This window comes from Phaseolus vulgaris, chromosome 3, assembly GCF_000499845.2.
Source record: "Phaseolus vulgaris cultivar G19833 chromosome 3, P. vulgaris v2.0, whole genome shotgun sequence".
Taxonomy (NCBI): Eukaryota; Viridiplantae; Streptophyta; class Magnoliopsida; order Fabales; family Fabaceae; genus Phaseolus; species Phaseolus vulgaris.
The window spans coordinates 47,344,945-47,363,843 of record NC_023757.2 but is presented as its reverse complement, the minus strand read 5'-3'; the positions used below and the strand labels follow the sequence as shown (position 1 = coordinate 47,363,843).

The 18,899-nt window shown below is 33.6% G+C and overlaps 3 protein-coding genes across 3 annotated transcripts; all 3 read right to left on the bottom strand.

The window, feature by feature from the left end:
• Positions 1–2,426: 2,426 nt before the first annotated feature.
• On the bottom strand, positions 2,427–5,437 carry LOC137808261 (probable receptor-like protein kinase At2g23200). Its single transcript, XM_068609289.1, has one exon. It carries the CDS (start codon positions 5,248–5,250, stop codon positions 2,662–2,664), a length of 2,589 nt encoding a protein of 862 aa, XP_068465390.1. The 5' UTR covers positions 5,251–5,437; the 3' UTR covers positions 2,427–2,661.
• Positions 5,438–10,339: 4,902 nt separating this feature from the next.
• Positions 10,340–13,252, bottom strand: LOC137808259 (probable receptor-like protein kinase At5g24010). Its single transcript, XM_068609288.1, has one exon. The coding sequence runs from the start codon at positions 13,026–13,028 to the stop codon at positions 10,530–10,532; it is 2,499 nt and encodes an 832-aa protein (XP_068465389.1). The 5' UTR covers positions 13,029–13,252; the 3' UTR covers positions 10,340–10,529.
• Positions 13,253–13,966: 714 nt separating this feature from the next.
• Positions 13,967–16,288, bottom strand: LOC137808258 (GDSL esterase/lipase At4g01130-like). Its single transcript, XM_068609287.1, has 5 exons — positions 15,961–16,288; positions 15,173–15,382; positions 14,934–15,088; positions 14,573–14,843; positions 13,967–14,320 (listed from the first exon to the last, which is right to left on the bottom strand). The coding sequence occupies exons 1-5, from the start codon at positions 16,196–16,198 to the stop codon at positions 14,052–14,054; spliced, it is 1,143 nt and encodes a 380-aa protein (XP_068465388.1). The 5' UTR covers positions 16,199–16,288; the 3' UTR covers positions 13,967–14,051.
• Between the last annotated feature and the right edge of the window lie 2,611 nt (positions 16,289–18,899).

Genomic DNA, 18,899 nt, shown 5'->3' with positions numbered 1-18,899 from the left:
TTTTATTCTATAAATATTAACTGAGGGACTGAAATAATATTTTTTTTTAGATTTAAAAGACTAAAATGTTTTTAACTTTAAAAAGTCAAAATTGGATTTACAAATTTTAAGAACTGAAATATAATTAAGTCTAAAAAAATTGCCCATTCATCTTTCAGGAATACCTGATTTTGGTTGAGTTTAAAAATATCATAGTTGCTCCTTTGTTTTTTGTTTTATTTTATTTTCTTTTTATTTTATGTTTGTTATTATCTACTATTAATTTGTTAAAAGTTATAAAAAGTATATAAAATACTGATATGAGTTTCTTAACTTCTTTTTGTTAATATAAAGATATAAAAAAATAACAATTGTAAAAGAAATTAAAATAAAATAAAATAAAATTGCAAATGGAAACGTGTGCTACGGTTTTTATTTGTTAACTTTTCCGGACATAAGTTCACGAGTTATCCGAATGACAAGTTAATGAATAAGTGCTCATGCATCAAACTGAATCAGCTTAATTCAATTAATTTTATAATAAATAAAAAAGTTTTCTACTATAACATAGAATTAATTTTCTTTTTATTTAAATTTTAAATCATACGTATCCATCTCATTTATGTAATATGAAAATGATTGAGATATTTCCTTTTGTAGGTGAAATTGATCTAATTTAAGATTATACTTCATCAATCCACTAAAAATAGTTATAGTGACACCAATATGTAATTAAAACAATGAATTTTGAAAAAAAATAACAATCATTCACGTACAAAAGATCTATTCAAATAATTTCCATAATATAAGTAACATGGATTGTTTAAATTTTAAAAAAAAAACAAAAATCAATTTCGTGTTACAAGAAAAAAAAATATATTTAATCCATAAAAAAATTGTTAATTCGATTTAACTCAGGAATTAAATAAATTGACTTATTAAATTAAAAAAAAAATCAATAACATTTTTCATCAATATCATCTCAAAGCTTTCATTGCAGTACCCCAATTAAGCAAACAAGGTGTCCCTCACAAATTTGAGACAAAACCATGATCCGTTTATTATTGATCGTATTGGATCTTTTGGATGTTGGAGTAAATGAGAAAAAGTATTAAAATTGAGACTCTTGTATATATTCTATAACAAAGAGACATGAATCAATTTATATAAGAGATTAGTATATTACTTTCAATAAAAAATCTTTAAAATAATAGGTTTGTAAGTATTTCTTTCTTATATATATTTTTTTTCTTATTTATACTTAATGTGAAAAAGAATAGGTTTATAAGTATTTTCTCCTTATTATAAAACCTAACCTTACGTAAAATACAAGCAAAAAGACAACAAAGAACTAAGACTACAAGTTCAAAAATATATATGCACATCTTCAAACATACAAACATATATTCTCCCCCGTGGGACATTATCAAAAAGAAATTATGACAAGAATAATAAAAGATAGCATGTGCAATAAAAAAGATAATATTTATACAAAAAAAATTATGGAATAATCAATTATGATAAATGGTAATTGATTATCCTGAACAAAAGTTGTGGTTCCAGAATAAACCTATCTTTAAAATAATCGATTATGTAATTAATTATCTACTTTAAAAAACATTACAAAGTAAAAAAACAAGTATATTTAATATGTTATTTGACTATTTAATTCATTATTTTTTTCAATTTAATGGATTATTTTTCATTTTAACATATTAAAATAGATACTTTAAGCATAAAATTAAATAGAAATAAGAGTCATACAAACACAAATTACTTAACTGAAGTAAATCTTATTCAAATTTATCTTGAATATGACAAATTTTAATAATGAGTACAAAATATAATTAAGTGAAATGCAGAAGATGCAAGATGCATGAAGAAATCCTATTCTTCACTAAATTCACCACTACTCTCAATTCAATCTCTCTAGTTTTTTTTTAATGCTCTGAAGAGATAAATGAATGCTTTCAAATGTTTCATCATATTCCTTATCATTCTTTAACTGGTAATTATATATTTTGTCTAACTTAACCAACAGAGGTTGTTCAAAAAATGAAAGAGATTTTTCTTCTCTTCCTTTGGCTTGAGCTTCTTTAGTTGGCGTAGTCTCAGGTTCATTTTCAGGCATTTGACTTATTCTTCGTTTTTATATACCCATTCCCTTTTTTACCATTCTCATCTTAAGTAGTGAAACTTCCTCAATTTTGTTGGAGGAGTGAAAATAGGTAGCAGTTTCCCCTTCCAAGTCTGCACCATATTGCTCAAACACTTTAGAAAGGAAAATTGCGAAGGGAAATTATTGTTTGGTCAATATAATTCATCAATATGAAACTTGAAAGAACAAGTAAGCAACGTGTTTTTTGACTGAGACATTGAGACTTACATCATTCTCAGGTTTCCTTCTTCTAAACTTTGGAGAACATAAAGCATTCAAAATAATGGTATTTATGGCTTCCAAGGCTTGTTGGTTACTGCAAAGAAAATATTTGAATACATATTTCACTCAAACTAATTAAGGAAACCAGACGAGGATGGTGAAATTAAGGACAGAACCCTGTGATAGACTGACAACAAAAACTACAGAAACAAAAAGACGAAAGGTTGGAAAATCTATCTTAAAAGCAACTACTCTACTCAAGACATTTCCGAATAGAAGTCTGCCTTGAAGTGCTCGATATTCTAACTGGCATCATCAATCTTCAACTGGGAGAAAACGTAATCCACAGCACTATCGGATTCATCATGCCTCACAATTATATCATCGGCTTCACTCAGTGTGGAGAGTGAAGGAAGACGCCGAACATTTGGCAGTTGAAGTGATGTAGAAACACTGCTAGAACTATTCTCATACGGGTCTCTCTGCATTGAATTTGCACCTCTCTGAAGCTGCACCGCATACTCCAAGTTCCATAACACATCACCCATGGTTGGCCTATCAGAACCATTTTCTTGCAAGCATTTTTCTATCGTCTCACTAAATTTTCTGAGTGAGTTTTGATCAATTTGATCCTTGATGGAAGGATCGATGATCTCTTGGAGTGTCCCCTTGTTTTTGCAAAGCAATCCCCATTCCGCCAAGTTTATCTGATCTCTTGGAAGAGATGGGTCAATCGCTGCTCTTGCACATAAAACTTCCAAAAGAACTACCCCAAATGAGTAGACATCAGATTTTTCTGTCAGGTGTTGCGACCTGAAATACTCAAGATCAAGATACCCAAAAGTGCCTTTAACACCAGTGGTGACATACGATTCAGTACCAAGAGGACCTGACCTTGAAAGACCAAAATCAGCAACTTTAGCGACATGGTTCTCATCAAGCAATATGTTTGTGGACTTCACATCACGGTGAATGATTCCCCCAGCTGCTCCTTTGTGAAGGTAATGAAGACCCCTGGCAGAATCAATGCAAATTTGAAGCCTCGCCTTCCAGGACAAGGTTGGAAACTTTGTGTTATACAAATGGTCCCTTAGGGTTCCTTTTTCCATGTATTCATAGACCAGAATCATCTCCAACCTCTCATCACAATACCCAATTAAGGAAACCAGGTGCCTGTGGCGAATCTTGGACAAAACCATAATCTCTGTCTGAAATTCTGGAAGGCCTTGACCTGACCCTGGCTGGCTTCTTTTCACAGCCACTGTCATGCCATTCTTGAGGACTCCCTTGTAGACGTTGCCAAAACCACCCTCGCCAATCAGCTGACTTTCGTGGAAATTCTTTGTTGCAAGTTGAAGATCAATCAAGGGAATTTTGAGCCCTAGGTTTATGTTGGGAAGGGCAGAGCCGTGACTGGATATATCAGTCAATCTGCTGTGAGAACTTCCTCCAGCATTAACGAGGACTGACAACCAGTCCGAATTCCCAACGGGCTTTTCCTTCCTCATTTTAAAACGCAAAAGAAAGCCAAGTAGCACCACAACAAAAGCCAAGGCTAAACCACCGAGAACTGAACCCAGAACCACAGGAAAAGGATGATGATTGGAATCGGGTTCGTCCATGTCACGGGGGACATCATTTGATGATTCAATCACTTTCATCATTTCTAGCCCGTTTAAAAATGCACTTGGATTTAAAGCGGTTTCATTAGGTGTTAGGCTGACCTTAATATGTCCAGAGTCATCAGAGTTCACCACGAAATCATAATAATGAGGGGCAGGCAACTCGTTAGACACGTTTCCGTCATTATTTACCTGCATGACATGGGCGTCATAAATGGAAAGTTCGAAGTATGTAAGGCCACCTTGTGAACTCAAATAGTCACAGAAGTGAAGCCGAAGGAAATGATCTGTTTTATTGTCCACCGGAAGAGCCCATGTTATGTTGACAAGTCCAAAGTCTGTGTCATTGGCAGAGAGGTTAGTCTCCTTAGCAGTTCCGTACACCTCAGTTGGCGCAGTATATCTAGCTGCGTTTGGACCATCGGAGTCATCATCTACATGGTACCCGATTTCACCATTATAAGGGGAACGATTCTTGGCGTTTTCTGTATACATTAGATAAATATCATCTGGAATCCAGTTTCTCAATAAGAGATCTTTGGTAGGTTGACCACCAACATTAAGCCTATGTTTGGTCTCCAACACCCGAGAGTACAAACCTCCGCTATAAATAGATGTACCCCCAATGGGTTTAAAAAACGACACCTTGTCAGATATCAGATGGAGGGGTAGTACGAACAGTTCTATGGCGTTCACAAACGCAAACGATGATTCCAGAGGTCTGAAAGTTATTTTGAAGGTGGGGGCACTAATTTCCATGAAAAACTCTTTAACTAAAGCAGAGTTGTTATTGGTATCATTTGTACCATCAAAATTTTGCAACAACCAGAAACCAGGGACTGAAACGTTGAACCTGGCCGAGGAAAGATTACTGGGGGAAGAGAAAGGGAAGAAATGAAGGCGTAGCAGGTAGGTGCCATTGGAATCGATGTTGAACTTGTACCAAGATACCCTTCGAAAAATTCTTGCTGTTTGGTAAAGAGGAGAAGGCACCGATGACTGATTCCTTTCGGTGTTACTGCTGTTAAAACTGGCATCATGGTTTGATTCAGCAACGTAAACCTTGCCACTTTCGGTAACACTGTTGTCTGACCCACAATTGATAAAGTACTTATCAGGGACGTTGTAGCCGAGGGAGGGGAAGTGCAGTGATGAGAACTGAAGAAGGAAAAGAAGTGCAATACAGCGAGAGTGTTGAATTATGTGGAGCTTAGGAATATCCATGGAAAGGTGATGATCTGGGCTTAGTTTCGGGTGTGATATTTGCATCTTTTTAGACTAAGATTATTAGTCTGTGGACTGAAAAGAGAGGAAGACTTGAGCACAGGTCAAGGATGGACGTTGATTTTTCTTCATACTTCCTTCACTAGTGCAATAATGCATATTACCCAAGTTTTTGGAGATATATTATATCGATTCTATTATTAATATAGCTCAGTTGTAATATGATATTTTACATTTTACATTTGTTATTTTCAAAATTATTAAAATGTGATTTTTTCAACTTAATTTTTAAATCAAACCAAAAACCAATAAGATCAATTTTTATATTGAGAAATATAAAAGCATGCAATTGAAACTAATAAAAAATAGTATAATTAAAACTAATGAAAGTGTATATATATATACAAAGTTACAAATCATGATATGTTTTGATTCCTAATCTCTAGAAAATATTTGGACCATTTTTGACAGATTTGTTTAAGAGTTTGTATGCTTTGTGACTCGATTTCTACAAAAAGCTGAGAAACGTAATTGGATATTAGTGTTCATAATAATAAATATGAATTTAAAATGAGATGTTAAAGTGTTTAAAATCTTATAATACCCGCTTCCAAGAGTCCATAATATTCACAAGGATATGGTTCACATCCAATGCATTACATAATAACCACATTCAAAGCTTTTTTTGTTGCTTATTGCACTATTATCAAATATAAGTAACAATTAATTTAATTGAACAACTAAAAGAAGTAAAACTTAATAGTTTCAATAAAGAGATAAATATATACCCTAGGAAAAATCTAACTAGATCTTGTGATGATAAAGTGGGTCTACCGCCAAAGACATTGCATACATTAATTGCACTAAAAAGAGAAAAATATTAGTAATTGACAATAAATTATATAATTAACATATTAATAAAAACATACATTTGTACTGCAGTCTCCAGATCTGGACTTGACTTCCTATGTAATGAATAAAACCACACAAGTGTATTATCCATGGGGCAAATAAGCATCAAATGCCGGTGAGACCTAGTATAGAACATTTCATTAGTCATTTTTATAATTATGTAAAATCTAAATGTAACAAGTTTTACTAACCCATTTATAAAAGGAGCCATATAAATCCTCTTTCTGGATGTCTGAATTCATCTTTGAATGTAAGTTTGACAATTAATATTTTTATTATCATACCTTTGTATGGATTGCGGCTCAAGGAAATAAAAAATATCAACATTACTCATGTTGATAATTATCTAATTTATATACATTGTTAACATAGATATCAATGACATGATTCATGAAACATCGTTTGATTAAGTATCATGTAATTATTAAGGGTACTTACATCATCCATAGTTGAATAACTACGATGTTCAATAATTAATTAACCTGAATGATTTCAAAGACATCTTGCATGGTTATGTACTAAATAATGTGGCATCCCAATGAATGACATTAATAGCTTTTAATAAAATATACCTCATAATTTTTTGAAATGGCCTTTATCAAATGTGTAGGCCATGCAATAAATATTCCAAGTGTCTATCCCACTGTATTAACCTCTGTTATGACATTGAAACTGTAGCAGATGCATCTCTAGCTTTTTCAACTACCACTCTAGAGAAATCACCCTGCATGGGAACAATGTGCATGGTTAAACGTCCTGGATACACTCTTCAAAAGGCCACTAATTGCTAGCTCAACCACGAGTATGAATCGATATCACAACTACCTTTTGTGCTACCTCAACCACGAGTATGAATTACATCTACTGGTTCAACTGGATTATATCGCTGCTCGAATTCAGCTTTTAACTCTTTGACAACTTGTTCTTTTATGTTATGAGTTAGTTGTGGTGTCAGTCTCTCTGTCAATTGTGCAACTAATTGCTCCATCATCTCCTGACTGACATTTGCAGTAGAAAAGTTGGGTCGAGGAGCTGATCCAAAGTATTGCCTCACCCCAACACCAAAACTAGTAGTACGTACACGATCAAGGTGTTCCCTAGTTCCAATAGCAACAGTCAAGATGTCATCTCGACCTTTAGGAACAAAACTTCCCTGTGAGCTTTGCTCCACTAGCAAATCCTTTTTTTTTATCAGCAAAAAATAAATAAAATAAATTGAGACACTTCAGGGGTGTCCCAACCCTTATACAAAAAACCCAAAACAAGTTTCCTAGCACCCTACCAATAAAGGATCATACATACACTACACTACAATAACCAAAATAATATACCAGATTAAGATATAGAAACCCAACAAATAAAAATACATCAACCCACCAAAGAGATCACACTCTCTGTAAAGAATAATACAATATGTTAATATAATATGTAATGATAAGTGTGCAATACTAAAAATAAGACATGTAATTATGAACTTATAATACGTTGGGAAATCTCTAATGATTTCTCAGATTTCATCTGACTCCCGCTTTAGTTCTGGCCAACTTCCATTTTCCATGTCGATTAGGAGGTGATGGAGGATAAATAAGTTCACCAGAATCGGATTTTGTTTGCCTCTTTAACTTTTCTTCCATTATCTTTTTCTCTAACAAATCATAACCTCCCCGAGACAGTCTGTGGGAGGTAACATTCTTTTGTGAAATGATTTGAGCTTTCTTCCACTTTTCCTGCAAGCACATCATACACATAAATTATGAATTGCATGATATGATTTAATAACATATATAATGAAATGTTCACAAACCTACCATGAGGGATCCATTTGACTCTGAACAAAATGAGACCATGCCTCTTCATCTATACAATATTTCTCACAAGGAGATCTGTCCTTGTATTTGCCAAATATGTAATAGCCTATCAAATTTATCTTGAATTGCTTCCATTTTGTAGCTACTAAAGACAATATCTTGCTCCGAACCAAATTGGAAGTTTCAAACTCAAAGTTTGTCTAAAAATTATAATGAATAAGTCATTAAAATGTAAATAACGTTTTAAATACACAAATTATTTAATAACCTTTAAATAAATAGCTTACACAAATATCCTTCCAAATAAGATTCTTCTATACTTTTCTTACATGGTCCCAGTCAAGTACCAAGATAGACACCTTAGATCGAGCTAGGACTCCCAAATAACTTACAAATTGAGCATGATTAGGGTCTGATGCCCTACGAGTTTGAGGGTCTGTTTGAACTGGAACTTTCTTATTACCCATACGTCTAATAACAAGATTTCTTAGTCGTGTAGGCTCCCTAGTCTTCTTTGATGAGTCAGCCATGTGATCAACCTACAAAAAATAAAAACACGTTTAAGATATATATTTAAATTAAATAAAACTAATTTTTAAATATAAAAGCTAATAAAAACATAACTTAATTTCTATTGTGGAAGTATTAAAATGTTCTCCCATATTCCTTCATTGTGATCATGGCGTGTAGCATATACTTCATCAACATTATTTTCATCATTCAAAGGAGGTATTTGTTTAGAGAATGAAAACTTGTATACAGATTTGACCCTTGAGTCATCCTGTGGATGAACATCATGTTCAATTCTCCCCTGTACGACAACTGACCACCTAGAAGGATCTTTCACATAAAAACCTTGTTTTGCTTGGTAAGTTATGATGAAAGGATTTTTCTTCCACCCTATCTTTGTAAGATCACCCAAAGTAAAACTCAAGTCATCCACATGCACTCTTGTGTTACAATCAACCCATTTTACACTTAAATACAGGAACTCTAAATTTGACGTATTCAACCTCCCAAATTTCTTCAATTACTCCAAAGTAACTTAAAGTAGCCACAATAGGATTATTATCTTTTGAACTAGCAAAGTGCATAGACTTCGCCTCAAGGGTAACACTGTTATTCTGCATAGTACTTTTTCATCTTCAGTCCTTGTATTAAAAGACATCATACTAATATCTTCCACTTATAACTTCTACATTCTGTTGAGCAAATTGTAGAAATTCTTCAACGCCATTTTCATACACATCACTGATACAACTCACATTTATCCAACTTCGATTCGTGATTACGTAATAGAAGCACTTATCCATCAATGTCACCCAATTTTTAATAAATGTATTATAAAACATAATACACAAGACCCAATAGTAAAATGTTCAACATTTAACAATTAAAATAACAATTCAAACAAAATTTAAAGCATAATACATTATATCCAAACATAATACATTATAAAACATAGTAGACATTGTCGAGGTTGATCACCCCAAATTCAATACCAAAACATTCAACATATAATAATTAAAAAATTTAAAACATAATACATTTCATTCCAATACATTATAATAAAAATAATTTTCTATATAAATAACAAGTAGTGTAGTGGAGGTAGCTATCTAGCGGCGACATCAGCACTGGAGGCAATCTAGCAGTGTATAACACGTTATTTGTATTAGCAGTGTATAATACGTTATTTGTATTAGCAATTTTCAATAAAACAATCTAATATATAATTATAAAATACGTTATTTGTATTAGTGCTCTTTCCCCCTTCTCTTTAATTTTGAATTGAAGTGGATTTATCAACTACCGGAACTATTAGACCCGTGAAAAAAAGAAGATAGAAATTAAGAAGGCTAGCAATAGAGTACAAATATCTTTCCAGAGGAATCAAAATCTTCACATGTTTTGTCCTGGTTTTCTTGGAATGGAATACAACAGAAGTCTAAATTCCAAATGATTTTTCTTCTATTATAATTCCAAGAAATTGTGGTCAGAGAAAAAGTATCACAACAATTTTCTTCAGTTAAAAAATTATTATTATAAAATGATTTTTAATTTGAATATGTGATGATGGTATATAATGAGTTTAATGGATTTTTTAATTAGTTCTGCCCTAGCCGTGAAACATGTGATGAGAAAAAGACACGCAAGAACCCACATAATCACGATTGTAAAAAATAAACAACACAATATTTAACGTGATTCGGTCTTCAACTTCCACTTACATCCACGATAACTATTAGGTTTTATTTATATCTGTTCCACACCAATTAAAAATACAATAATTTTTTAAATAGAAATTATAAAGAAAATACAATGAACTAACCATAGGTCTAATGAGTCCAATTGTTCCTAACTTAATACCAACACACGAGTTTCCTTCTCTAAACTTTCGAGAACATAAAACATTCAAAATAATGGTATTTGTGGATTCGAAGGTTTGTAGGTTACTGCAAAGAAAATATTTGAATACATATTTCACTCAAACTAATTAAGGAAACCAGACGAGGATGGTGAAATTAAGGACAGAACAATGTGATAGTCTGACAACAAAAACTACAGAAACAAAAAGACGACTGCCTTGAAGTGCTCGATAATCTATCTGGCATCATCAATCTTCAACTGGGAGAAAACGTAATCCACAGCACTATCGGATTCATCATTCCTCACAATGGTATCATCGGCTTCACTCAGTGTGGAGAGTGAAGGAAGACGCCGAACATTGGGCAGTTGAAATGATGCAGAAACACTGCTAGAACTATCCTCATACGGCTCTCTCTGTATTGCATTTGCACCTCTCTGAAGCTGCACCGCATACTCCAAGTCCCACAACACATCACCCATGGTTGGCCTATCAGAACCATCTTCTTGCAAGCATTTTTCTATCGTCTCACTAAATTTTCTGAGTGAGTTTTGATCAATTTGATCCTTGATGGAAGGATCGATGATCTCTTGGAGTGTCCCCTTGTTTTTGCAAAGCAATCCCCATTCCGCCAAGTTTATCTGATCTCTTGGAAGAGATGGGTCAATCGCCGCTCTTGCACATAAAACTTCCAAAAGAACTACCCCAAATGAGTAGACATCAGATTTTTCTGTCAGCTGTTGCGACCTGAAATACTCAAGATCAAGATACCCAAAAGTGCCTTTAACACCAGTGGTGACATACGATTCAGTACCAAGAGGACCTGACCTTGAAAGACCAAAATCAGCAACTTTAGCGACATGGTTCTCATCAAGCAATATGTTTGTGGACTTCACATCACGGTGAATGATTCCCCCAGCTGCTCCTTTGTGAAGGTAATGAAGACCCCTGGCAGAATCAATGCAAATTTGAAGCCTCGCCTTCCAGGACAAGGTTGGAAACTTTGTGTTATACAAATGGTCCCTTAGGGTTCCTTTTTCCATGTATTCATAGACCAGAATCATCTCCAACCTCTCATCACAATACCCAATTAAGGAAACCAGGTGCCTGTGGCGAATCTTGGACAAAACCATAATCTCTGTCTGAAATTCTGGAAGGCCTTGACCTGACCCTGGCTGGCTTCTTTTCACAGCCACTGTCATGCCATTCTTGAGGACTCCCTTGTAGACGTTTCCAAAACCACCCTTTCCAATTAGCTGATTTGCGTGGAAGTTCTTTGTTGCAAGTTGAAGATCAATCAAGGGAATTTTGAGTCCTAGGTTTATGTAGCCGTGACTGGATATATCAGTCAATCTGCTGTGAGAACTTCCTCCAGCATTAACGGGGATTGGCAACCAGTCCGAATTCTCAACGGGCTTTTCCTTCCTCATTTTAAAACGCCAAAGAAGGCCAAGTAGCACCACAACAAAAGCCAAGACTAAACCACCGAGAACTGAACTCAGCAACAAAGGAAGACGATGATTGGAATCGGTTTCTTCCAAGTCAGGGGGGACAGAATTTGATGATTTAATCACTTTCATTAGTTCTATCCCGTTTAAAAATGCTCTTGGTACGTCAGCGCTTCCATTCGGGGTTAGACTGACCTTAATATGTCCAGAGTCATCAGAGTTCACCACGAAATCATAATAAAGAGGGGCAGGCAACTCGTTAGACACGTTTCCGTCACTATTTACCTGCATGACATGGGCGTCATAAATGGAAAGTTCGAAGTATGTAAGGCCACCTTGTGAACTCAAATAGTCACAGAAGTGAAGCCGAAGGAAATGATCCGTTTTGTTGTCCACCGGAAGAGCCCATGTTATGTTGAAAGAGAGGTTAGTTTCCTTAGCAGTTCCGTACACCTCAGTTGGCGCAGTATATCTAGCTGCGTTTGGACCATCGGAGTCATCATCTAGATTGTACCCGATTTCACCATTGTAAGGGGAACGATTGCTGGCGTTTTCTGTATACATTAGATAAATATCATCTGGAATCCAGTTTCTCAATAAGAGATCTTTGGTATGTTGACCACCAACATTAAGCCTATGTTTGGTCTCCAACACCCGAGAGTACAAACCTCCGCTATAAGGAGTTGTACCCCCAATAGGTTTGAAAAACGACACCTTATCAGATATCAGATGGAGGGGTAGTACGAACAGTTCTATGGCATTCACAAACGCAAACGATGGTTCCAGAGGTCTGAAAGTTATTTTGAAGGTGGGGGGACTGATTTCCATGAAAAATTCTTTAACTGAAGCCGAGTTGCTATTGGTATCATTTGTACCATTAAAATTTTGCAACAAGCAGAAACGAAGGACTGAAACGTTGAACCTGGCCGAGGAAAGATTACTGGGGGAAGAGAAAGGGAAGAAATGGAGGCGTAGCAGGTAGGTGCCCTTTAAATCGATGTTGAACTTGTACCAAGATTCGCTTCGAAAAATCCTTGCTGTTTGGTAAAGAGGAGAAGGCACCGATGACTGATTTCTTTCTGTTTCACTGCTGCTAAAACTGGCTTCAGGATTTGGTTCACCAACGTAAACCTTGTCAATTGTAACACTTTTGTCTGATCCACAATTGATAAAGTACTTATCTGGGACGTTGTAGCCGAGTGAAGGGAAGTGCAGTGATGAGAAGAGAAGAAAAAAGATGGCAGCTTTGAGGAGCTGAAGAGTCGCCATGTAAAATGAGAACAGCATGGAACTTCAACCAAAAGAAGACCTCAACACAGTCAAGTTATGTCATGGCACCTTTGATTTTTCTTCTTATTTTTTCTTTTTCTTTCTTTTATTTTAATTCTGAAACTTTATTTATTCACAAAATATTCCCAAACTATACCATTCATGAAAAGGAAAATGGAAAAGTCTTGCCCGATAAATTTGAGAACTTCACTCCAATAATAAAAGGATATTTAATAGTGTGATTTATAATATATTATTTTAATATTTAGTAAAAATCGAACAAATAATTTATATTCTAATTTAATATTTTATTTTTAAAAAAGAAAGGGATTGATTGGAATACGGTTGCTCAGAACGTACACACCATACAATAGTCTTCTGGTCATTCTTGTATGTGTAGTTGTTTTCCAAATCCTGGTTCGGATTTTTATAATTTTTAATTAATTAACTTGGGTTGTATATTCTATTATAATATTTATACTATTTCTAATTAATTAACTTGGGTTACATATCATATTATATTATTTATATTAGTTATTTATAGTTAGATGTGTTCAATATAACTTGTCCAATTTAGTGAATTTGCTAGAAAAAATAAATTGATACGAGTTTTATAAGCAGATATTGATTTGGCTTATTACGGGATAATTAAAACTCTAATTATTATAATGTAAAATATGATTATGGTTTTAATATATTAAATCAATAAATAATTTTCTCCTCTCCTCTTCCCAATAAGGGAATATGTGTCATTATTCTCTCCTTCCTCTCAATAACTTCACATTATGTGTTTTCGTGCTCATTTTATATCTAATAAGGTCAAACTAAAATATTCAACAAATCCCTTATTTTCATCACTGTCTTCATTTCAATTTATCTTTTAGTACTGTTGACTGAATTATAAGCTGATGCATCTATGAATACAAACTTTTTCTAACATTTTTGGAAGTGTTGCGTGGTAAGAAATTTGATTTCTTGGAAAAAATTATTCAACAATTGAACCAGAATTTGGCCTTCATCATTTGTTAAATAAGAAATGGATCAATCTATAGGTTGAAGATCACAATGTTCCTGAAATGGGAAAGGAGGATCAGAGAAGGATCCATTAAGAATGGCAAAGGTAGTAAGCTTGTTTGCAGCTTCTGTGGCATGAATTCCATCCCAACTCACATAGTTGTAAGGGTCATTGCATGCAGTTGCTGTCACTTTGCTTCCATGTATCTCTTTGGAATTGCCACAGTAGAGTTTGGGATCGAAGTTGTAGTCACCACCTCCATAGCCGCAACAAGCTTTTGTACCATACTTAAGCCCTGTTTCAAAAGGGAAAAAAGTCAGAAAAATAATGAACAAATTCTGGTTGTATATTTAGCATCCATTATTATGAGTAAATTAGTATAGCCAAAGGGTGTCATAGAAATATCATTCTAATGTCTTCAATTTCTAAATAAGGTATGAAATAGTAAAGGATTCAAATAAAGTCCTATTGAGATGTATTGTATCTTTTTGGTAATCATGATGACAGTGTTGTCTTATTAAACAAGTAGAGGGAGTTGTGTTTGAACCATGAGAAGTGGGATGCTGGAAGAGCTCCAGCAGAACAGTGTGAGTATCCACATAAATGACAGAAGCATCGGAAAGACTTTCTCTAACTTCTCTCAGCGACTGTTTCAACATAGTGTTGTATTCCCTTACTGCATTGTTGTAAGAAACCAAGCATCCAAACTGATCAATGTCTGAACTATTATGAGGAAGCAGGACCAAGAATGAAGGGTAGCATCCCACTGGTGCAAGATTAAGAACCAAAAATGTACGTCCTCCAAGATTATATAACTCCTATAAATTCATTGAGCACAATTCAATTATACATCTTTCTTTTCATTAAATCTAGATTTGAGTTGTTCTTGACTGTTATGGTAATCTCACCTTAATGGTAGCAGCAATTTGTGAAACAACTTGTGGAAGGTATTGTTGCACTCCACGTATGCCAATGGAAGCTAAGTTGGAAGTAAAGTCATTTTGGCCAATATAGAATGTGTAAAGAGATTTTCCAAATATATCTGGTGAAGGAAGCTTGGACCCTGAGGAACAATCAAAAGAAACTAGTAGAATGCTACAGAAATTAAAAACTAGAGTGAGAACTGGGAAGTTTGAGCTTTTTGTACCTTGTTCATGCACTTCATTAACTTGGGTTTTGAACTGCTTCATTTGGTTGAGCTGGATGGCAAGAGAGAAGGGGCTGATCCCAGTGACAAACAAAGAAGTATTAGGTAGAAGCACAGTGGATGCCAGTGTAGCATAATTAGCTCCATGCGTATAATCAGATCCTATTGATTGCAGATATGGACTAATAAATGGCAATCCAAGAGCTTCAGCTGCCGAATGAAATGCAGTATACCTTGTCAAATATTAGTACTGTGCTACTGATAGAATGGTTTCTCATATTGCAATGAATAAAGCAGATTCTATTGAAAAAAAATACTAAATTGACTAGCATATAACAGCTCAAGCATTAGAGCATGTCTTTAATCTATGAAAGATAAATGACAACATAAATGAGATTCATTGTCAATTTCAAAATTTGGTGTTGTAAATTTTTCTTTTCTAGAACCACTAAAAGGAAAAAAAACTGAAATAATTGAAGGGTAGGAAGGTGAATAAGTAATTCAGGTAGCACCAGAGAGGTATTAAAAAGTGACACTATTAACTACTATTAACAAAGAAATTGTCTCTTGTGCATTTAGCATTTACAGAGAAAATAGATAGAACAAGGAGAGGAGAACCAAAAGCTTAAATCTTTCCTTAAAATTTTCATTCTTCTTCGTTTTGCTTCAATGTCCACACTGATAAGGTGAGGGATATTATAGAAAAGCAAGAAAATGAACAAATTCTCAGTATAGCTAAAGTGGAAACATTAGAAGAGCAAACTAAGATGAGAGAGTTTATTAGTTACCAAGAAAATCAATTATGAGTCTCCCATCTGTGGCCCTTCCTACTGGTTTGTTGAAGTAAGTCATTCCAAAGGGAGGAGATTGGGCAGGAAAAGCTGCCCAAAAGCCACCAGTATCTGAATTTGAATCTCCGAAGTTGAAAATTGCCTCGAAATCACACTTGGTGTGACTTGAACCGATCATGCAAAGCAATACAAGAGTAAAAATGAGAAAGAAATTGGTGGATGCCTTTGAAGTCATTTTTGTGAGGTTAAAGACAGTGTGGAATGAGGTAGTGCTGTATGACAAGAAAGGGTGACCTCTCCTTTTCCAGTTTTGTTTATATTTGCAATTTTAACTGCATTCATCTTACAATAATGTATGACAATAATTGATGTTCATCACACACATGGAGAATACTACCAAAAAAATCTAACACATGGAAGATGGGCACCTGCATTCATATAATTAACAACGTTTTATTTCCTTAGAATTATTAGATAAATGGTATTTATTATATATTTATTGTGAAATTGAGTTGAGTTGAGTTGAATTAAAATTTATTGTGTTTGAAACTGATGAAATTGTTAAGCATCTTAATTCTACTTAAACTAAAAAAAAATCAACTCAAATTAACGTATAAAAATGTAATTGGGTGGGGCAAATACACGGATTTAATTGGATAAACTAAAACAATTTCAACACAGCTTAGCAAAATGTAATACGGTTGGGATGACAACAAAGGAAAAAAATTGTTTAACACTCTCAACACTAAAAAATACATTCATTTCACAACCCTTTATAATAATATAATAATAATTTTAATTAAAAAATAAAATAAATATAATTAAATATTAATGTATTAAGCTGTCAAGTGCCTGAAACCTTGAAGTTGTATTTTAATATGTTGTGAAATTTTTGTTTTTACAAATCATTATTTGACGTTTTTTTCTTTAAGTCAAGTGTTACGTGTCACTTCCTTTTCAAATATAAAAAACAAATAATCTATCCTTAAGGTTTTCAGAAATATTGTTTGGAAAATTCATTAAAACTCAATTCAGCAACCCTTAATAATGTTTTCCTTGTTTAACATAATTTGTATGAACAAATGCATGAATGGATAAAATGATGGGGAAGTTTTGATCATAAAATGCATCATGACCATGGCCTCCCTTCCTTCAGCAAGTGTCACATTTCAAGGGGATTTATGAACTCAAATTATCTTATGGACTTTTTCTTCCTACACCTCCATACCTTCTTCTGCCACCCCATACTAAATGTAAAAATACCATTTTCTCCTTTTTTGTGCCACCTCCATACATAATCTGGAAGCTGTTCTTGGATCCGGAAGTGTTCTTGAGATTTATAAAATCCATAACTCTTTTTTGCATTTGAAATAAGTCCATGGATTATGTAATCCGGATATATTCTGGATTACATAATCCGAAAGTCAATCTCATATTTAGAAAAGACTTTCGGATTATGTAATCCGGAAGCTAATCATACATTTGAAAAAAAAACTTTCATATTACATAATCCGGAAGTTAATTTTATGTATAGAAAAGACTTTCAGATTATGTAATCCGGAAACTAATCACAAAAGGCTTCTAGATTACATAATCCATAACCTAATTCTGATCTAGAAAAAGAATTTCAGATTATGTAATCCAAAATATTAAAAAAAGGGTATTTTTAAAATATAAAAAACATATAGGGTAGCACAAGAAGGTATGAAGGTGCAGGAAGAAGCAGCCTATCTTATGTCCTTCAGTATATATATTCGCACCCAATTTTTCCTAAAGGCTGCTTCTTCCTGCACCCCATAGATTCTTCTTGTGGCACCCCATATTAATTATGTATTTACATTTTTGTTCTTTTGTTAAAAAATAAATAAACTCTAAAATATCACCTGGATATTTCACCTTATTCCTTCTTCTGATTTTTCTCACGACCCATCTCAAGCACCCCATCCACGTGAGCACCCCAAGACATCTTCAGAATGTGATTTTCATTAATAGAAAATGTTTTGGTGGTTGTATACAAAGTTTGAGAGCAGTGTGATTGTGGTTGTGTGGTATAAAAATTTAGTTTTTAATATATATTTCACTATTTGTTTGCGGGTTTCACTGCACTGATTTTTTTTAAACATTTTTTCTATTATAAAATATTTCGAATTACATAATTGGAAATTCATATTTTGAAAAAACACTAATTATATGATGCAATTTTTTTAAAATATAAAAAAATTATAAATTATGTAATATGAAATGTTTTTTTTCAAAAAATAAATTTCGGATTACTAAAGTACTTTCCAAATTTATTATTAACTTCCGGTTGTGTAATCCAAGGTAAAAAGTATAAAAACATCTTAATTTTTTTAACTTTTTTACATATATTTTTGGAGTTACAAAATTTATGTGGGTGAAGGAAGAAGGAGCCTTTCCTCCTAAACCTATCAAATGGATCAACTTAAGTTTGAAGACTCTTTCTTCCTGTAGCTTCTGCCACTTCCATACACAACATGAAAATACCTTTTTATCCTTATTGTGTTATACCATAGAGTAATTTCCAAATTATGTAATCCGGATACGCATTTGAAAAAAGACTTTCGGATTACATAATCCAGAAATTAATTATGTATCTAAAAAAAAGCTTTCAAATTATGTAATCCAGAAACTAATTACGAATTTGAAAAAAGACTTACAGATTATATAATCCAGAATATTAGAAAGAGGTATTTTTGAAAATATGAAAATTTATGGAGGTGAGAGAATAATATATGGAGTTGCAAGAAGAAACACAATGACTACTATCTTGCCAGCCCATTAGATTACCAAACCTGACTAATTTAGCCTATTTTTTTCTTTCAAAAACTATTTGAATTCTAAGAGGGCGAGATTCTACTCAAATAGGTTAGATACCTTTTAGACATTAATTTAACTTGCTTGTCAAGTTAAGCCAG

Excerpts from the sequence above, each read along its gene's own strand:
- LOC137808261 (XM_068609289.1), bottom strand. The coding sequence starts at position 5,250 with ATGCAAATATCACACCCGAAACTAAGCCCAGATCATCACCTTTCCATG.
- LOC137808259 (XM_068609288.1), bottom strand. The coding sequence starts at position 13,028 with ATGCTGTTCTCATTTTACATGGCGACTCTTCAGCTCCTCAAAGCTGCC.
- LOC137808258 (XM_068609287.1), bottom strand. The coding sequence starts at position 16,198 with ATGACTTCAAAGGCATCCACCAATTTCTTTCTCATTTTTACTCTTGTA. Across the intron at positions 15,383-15,960 it reads ACTCATAATTGATTTTCTTG|CTGAAGCTCTTGGATTGCCA; the intron begins GTAACTAATAAA and ends TTCATTCGGCAG. Across the intron at positions 14,844-14,933 it reads AAATTGCTGCTACCATTAAG|GAGTTATATAATCTTGGAGG; the intron begins GTGAGATTACCA and ends ATGAATTTATAG.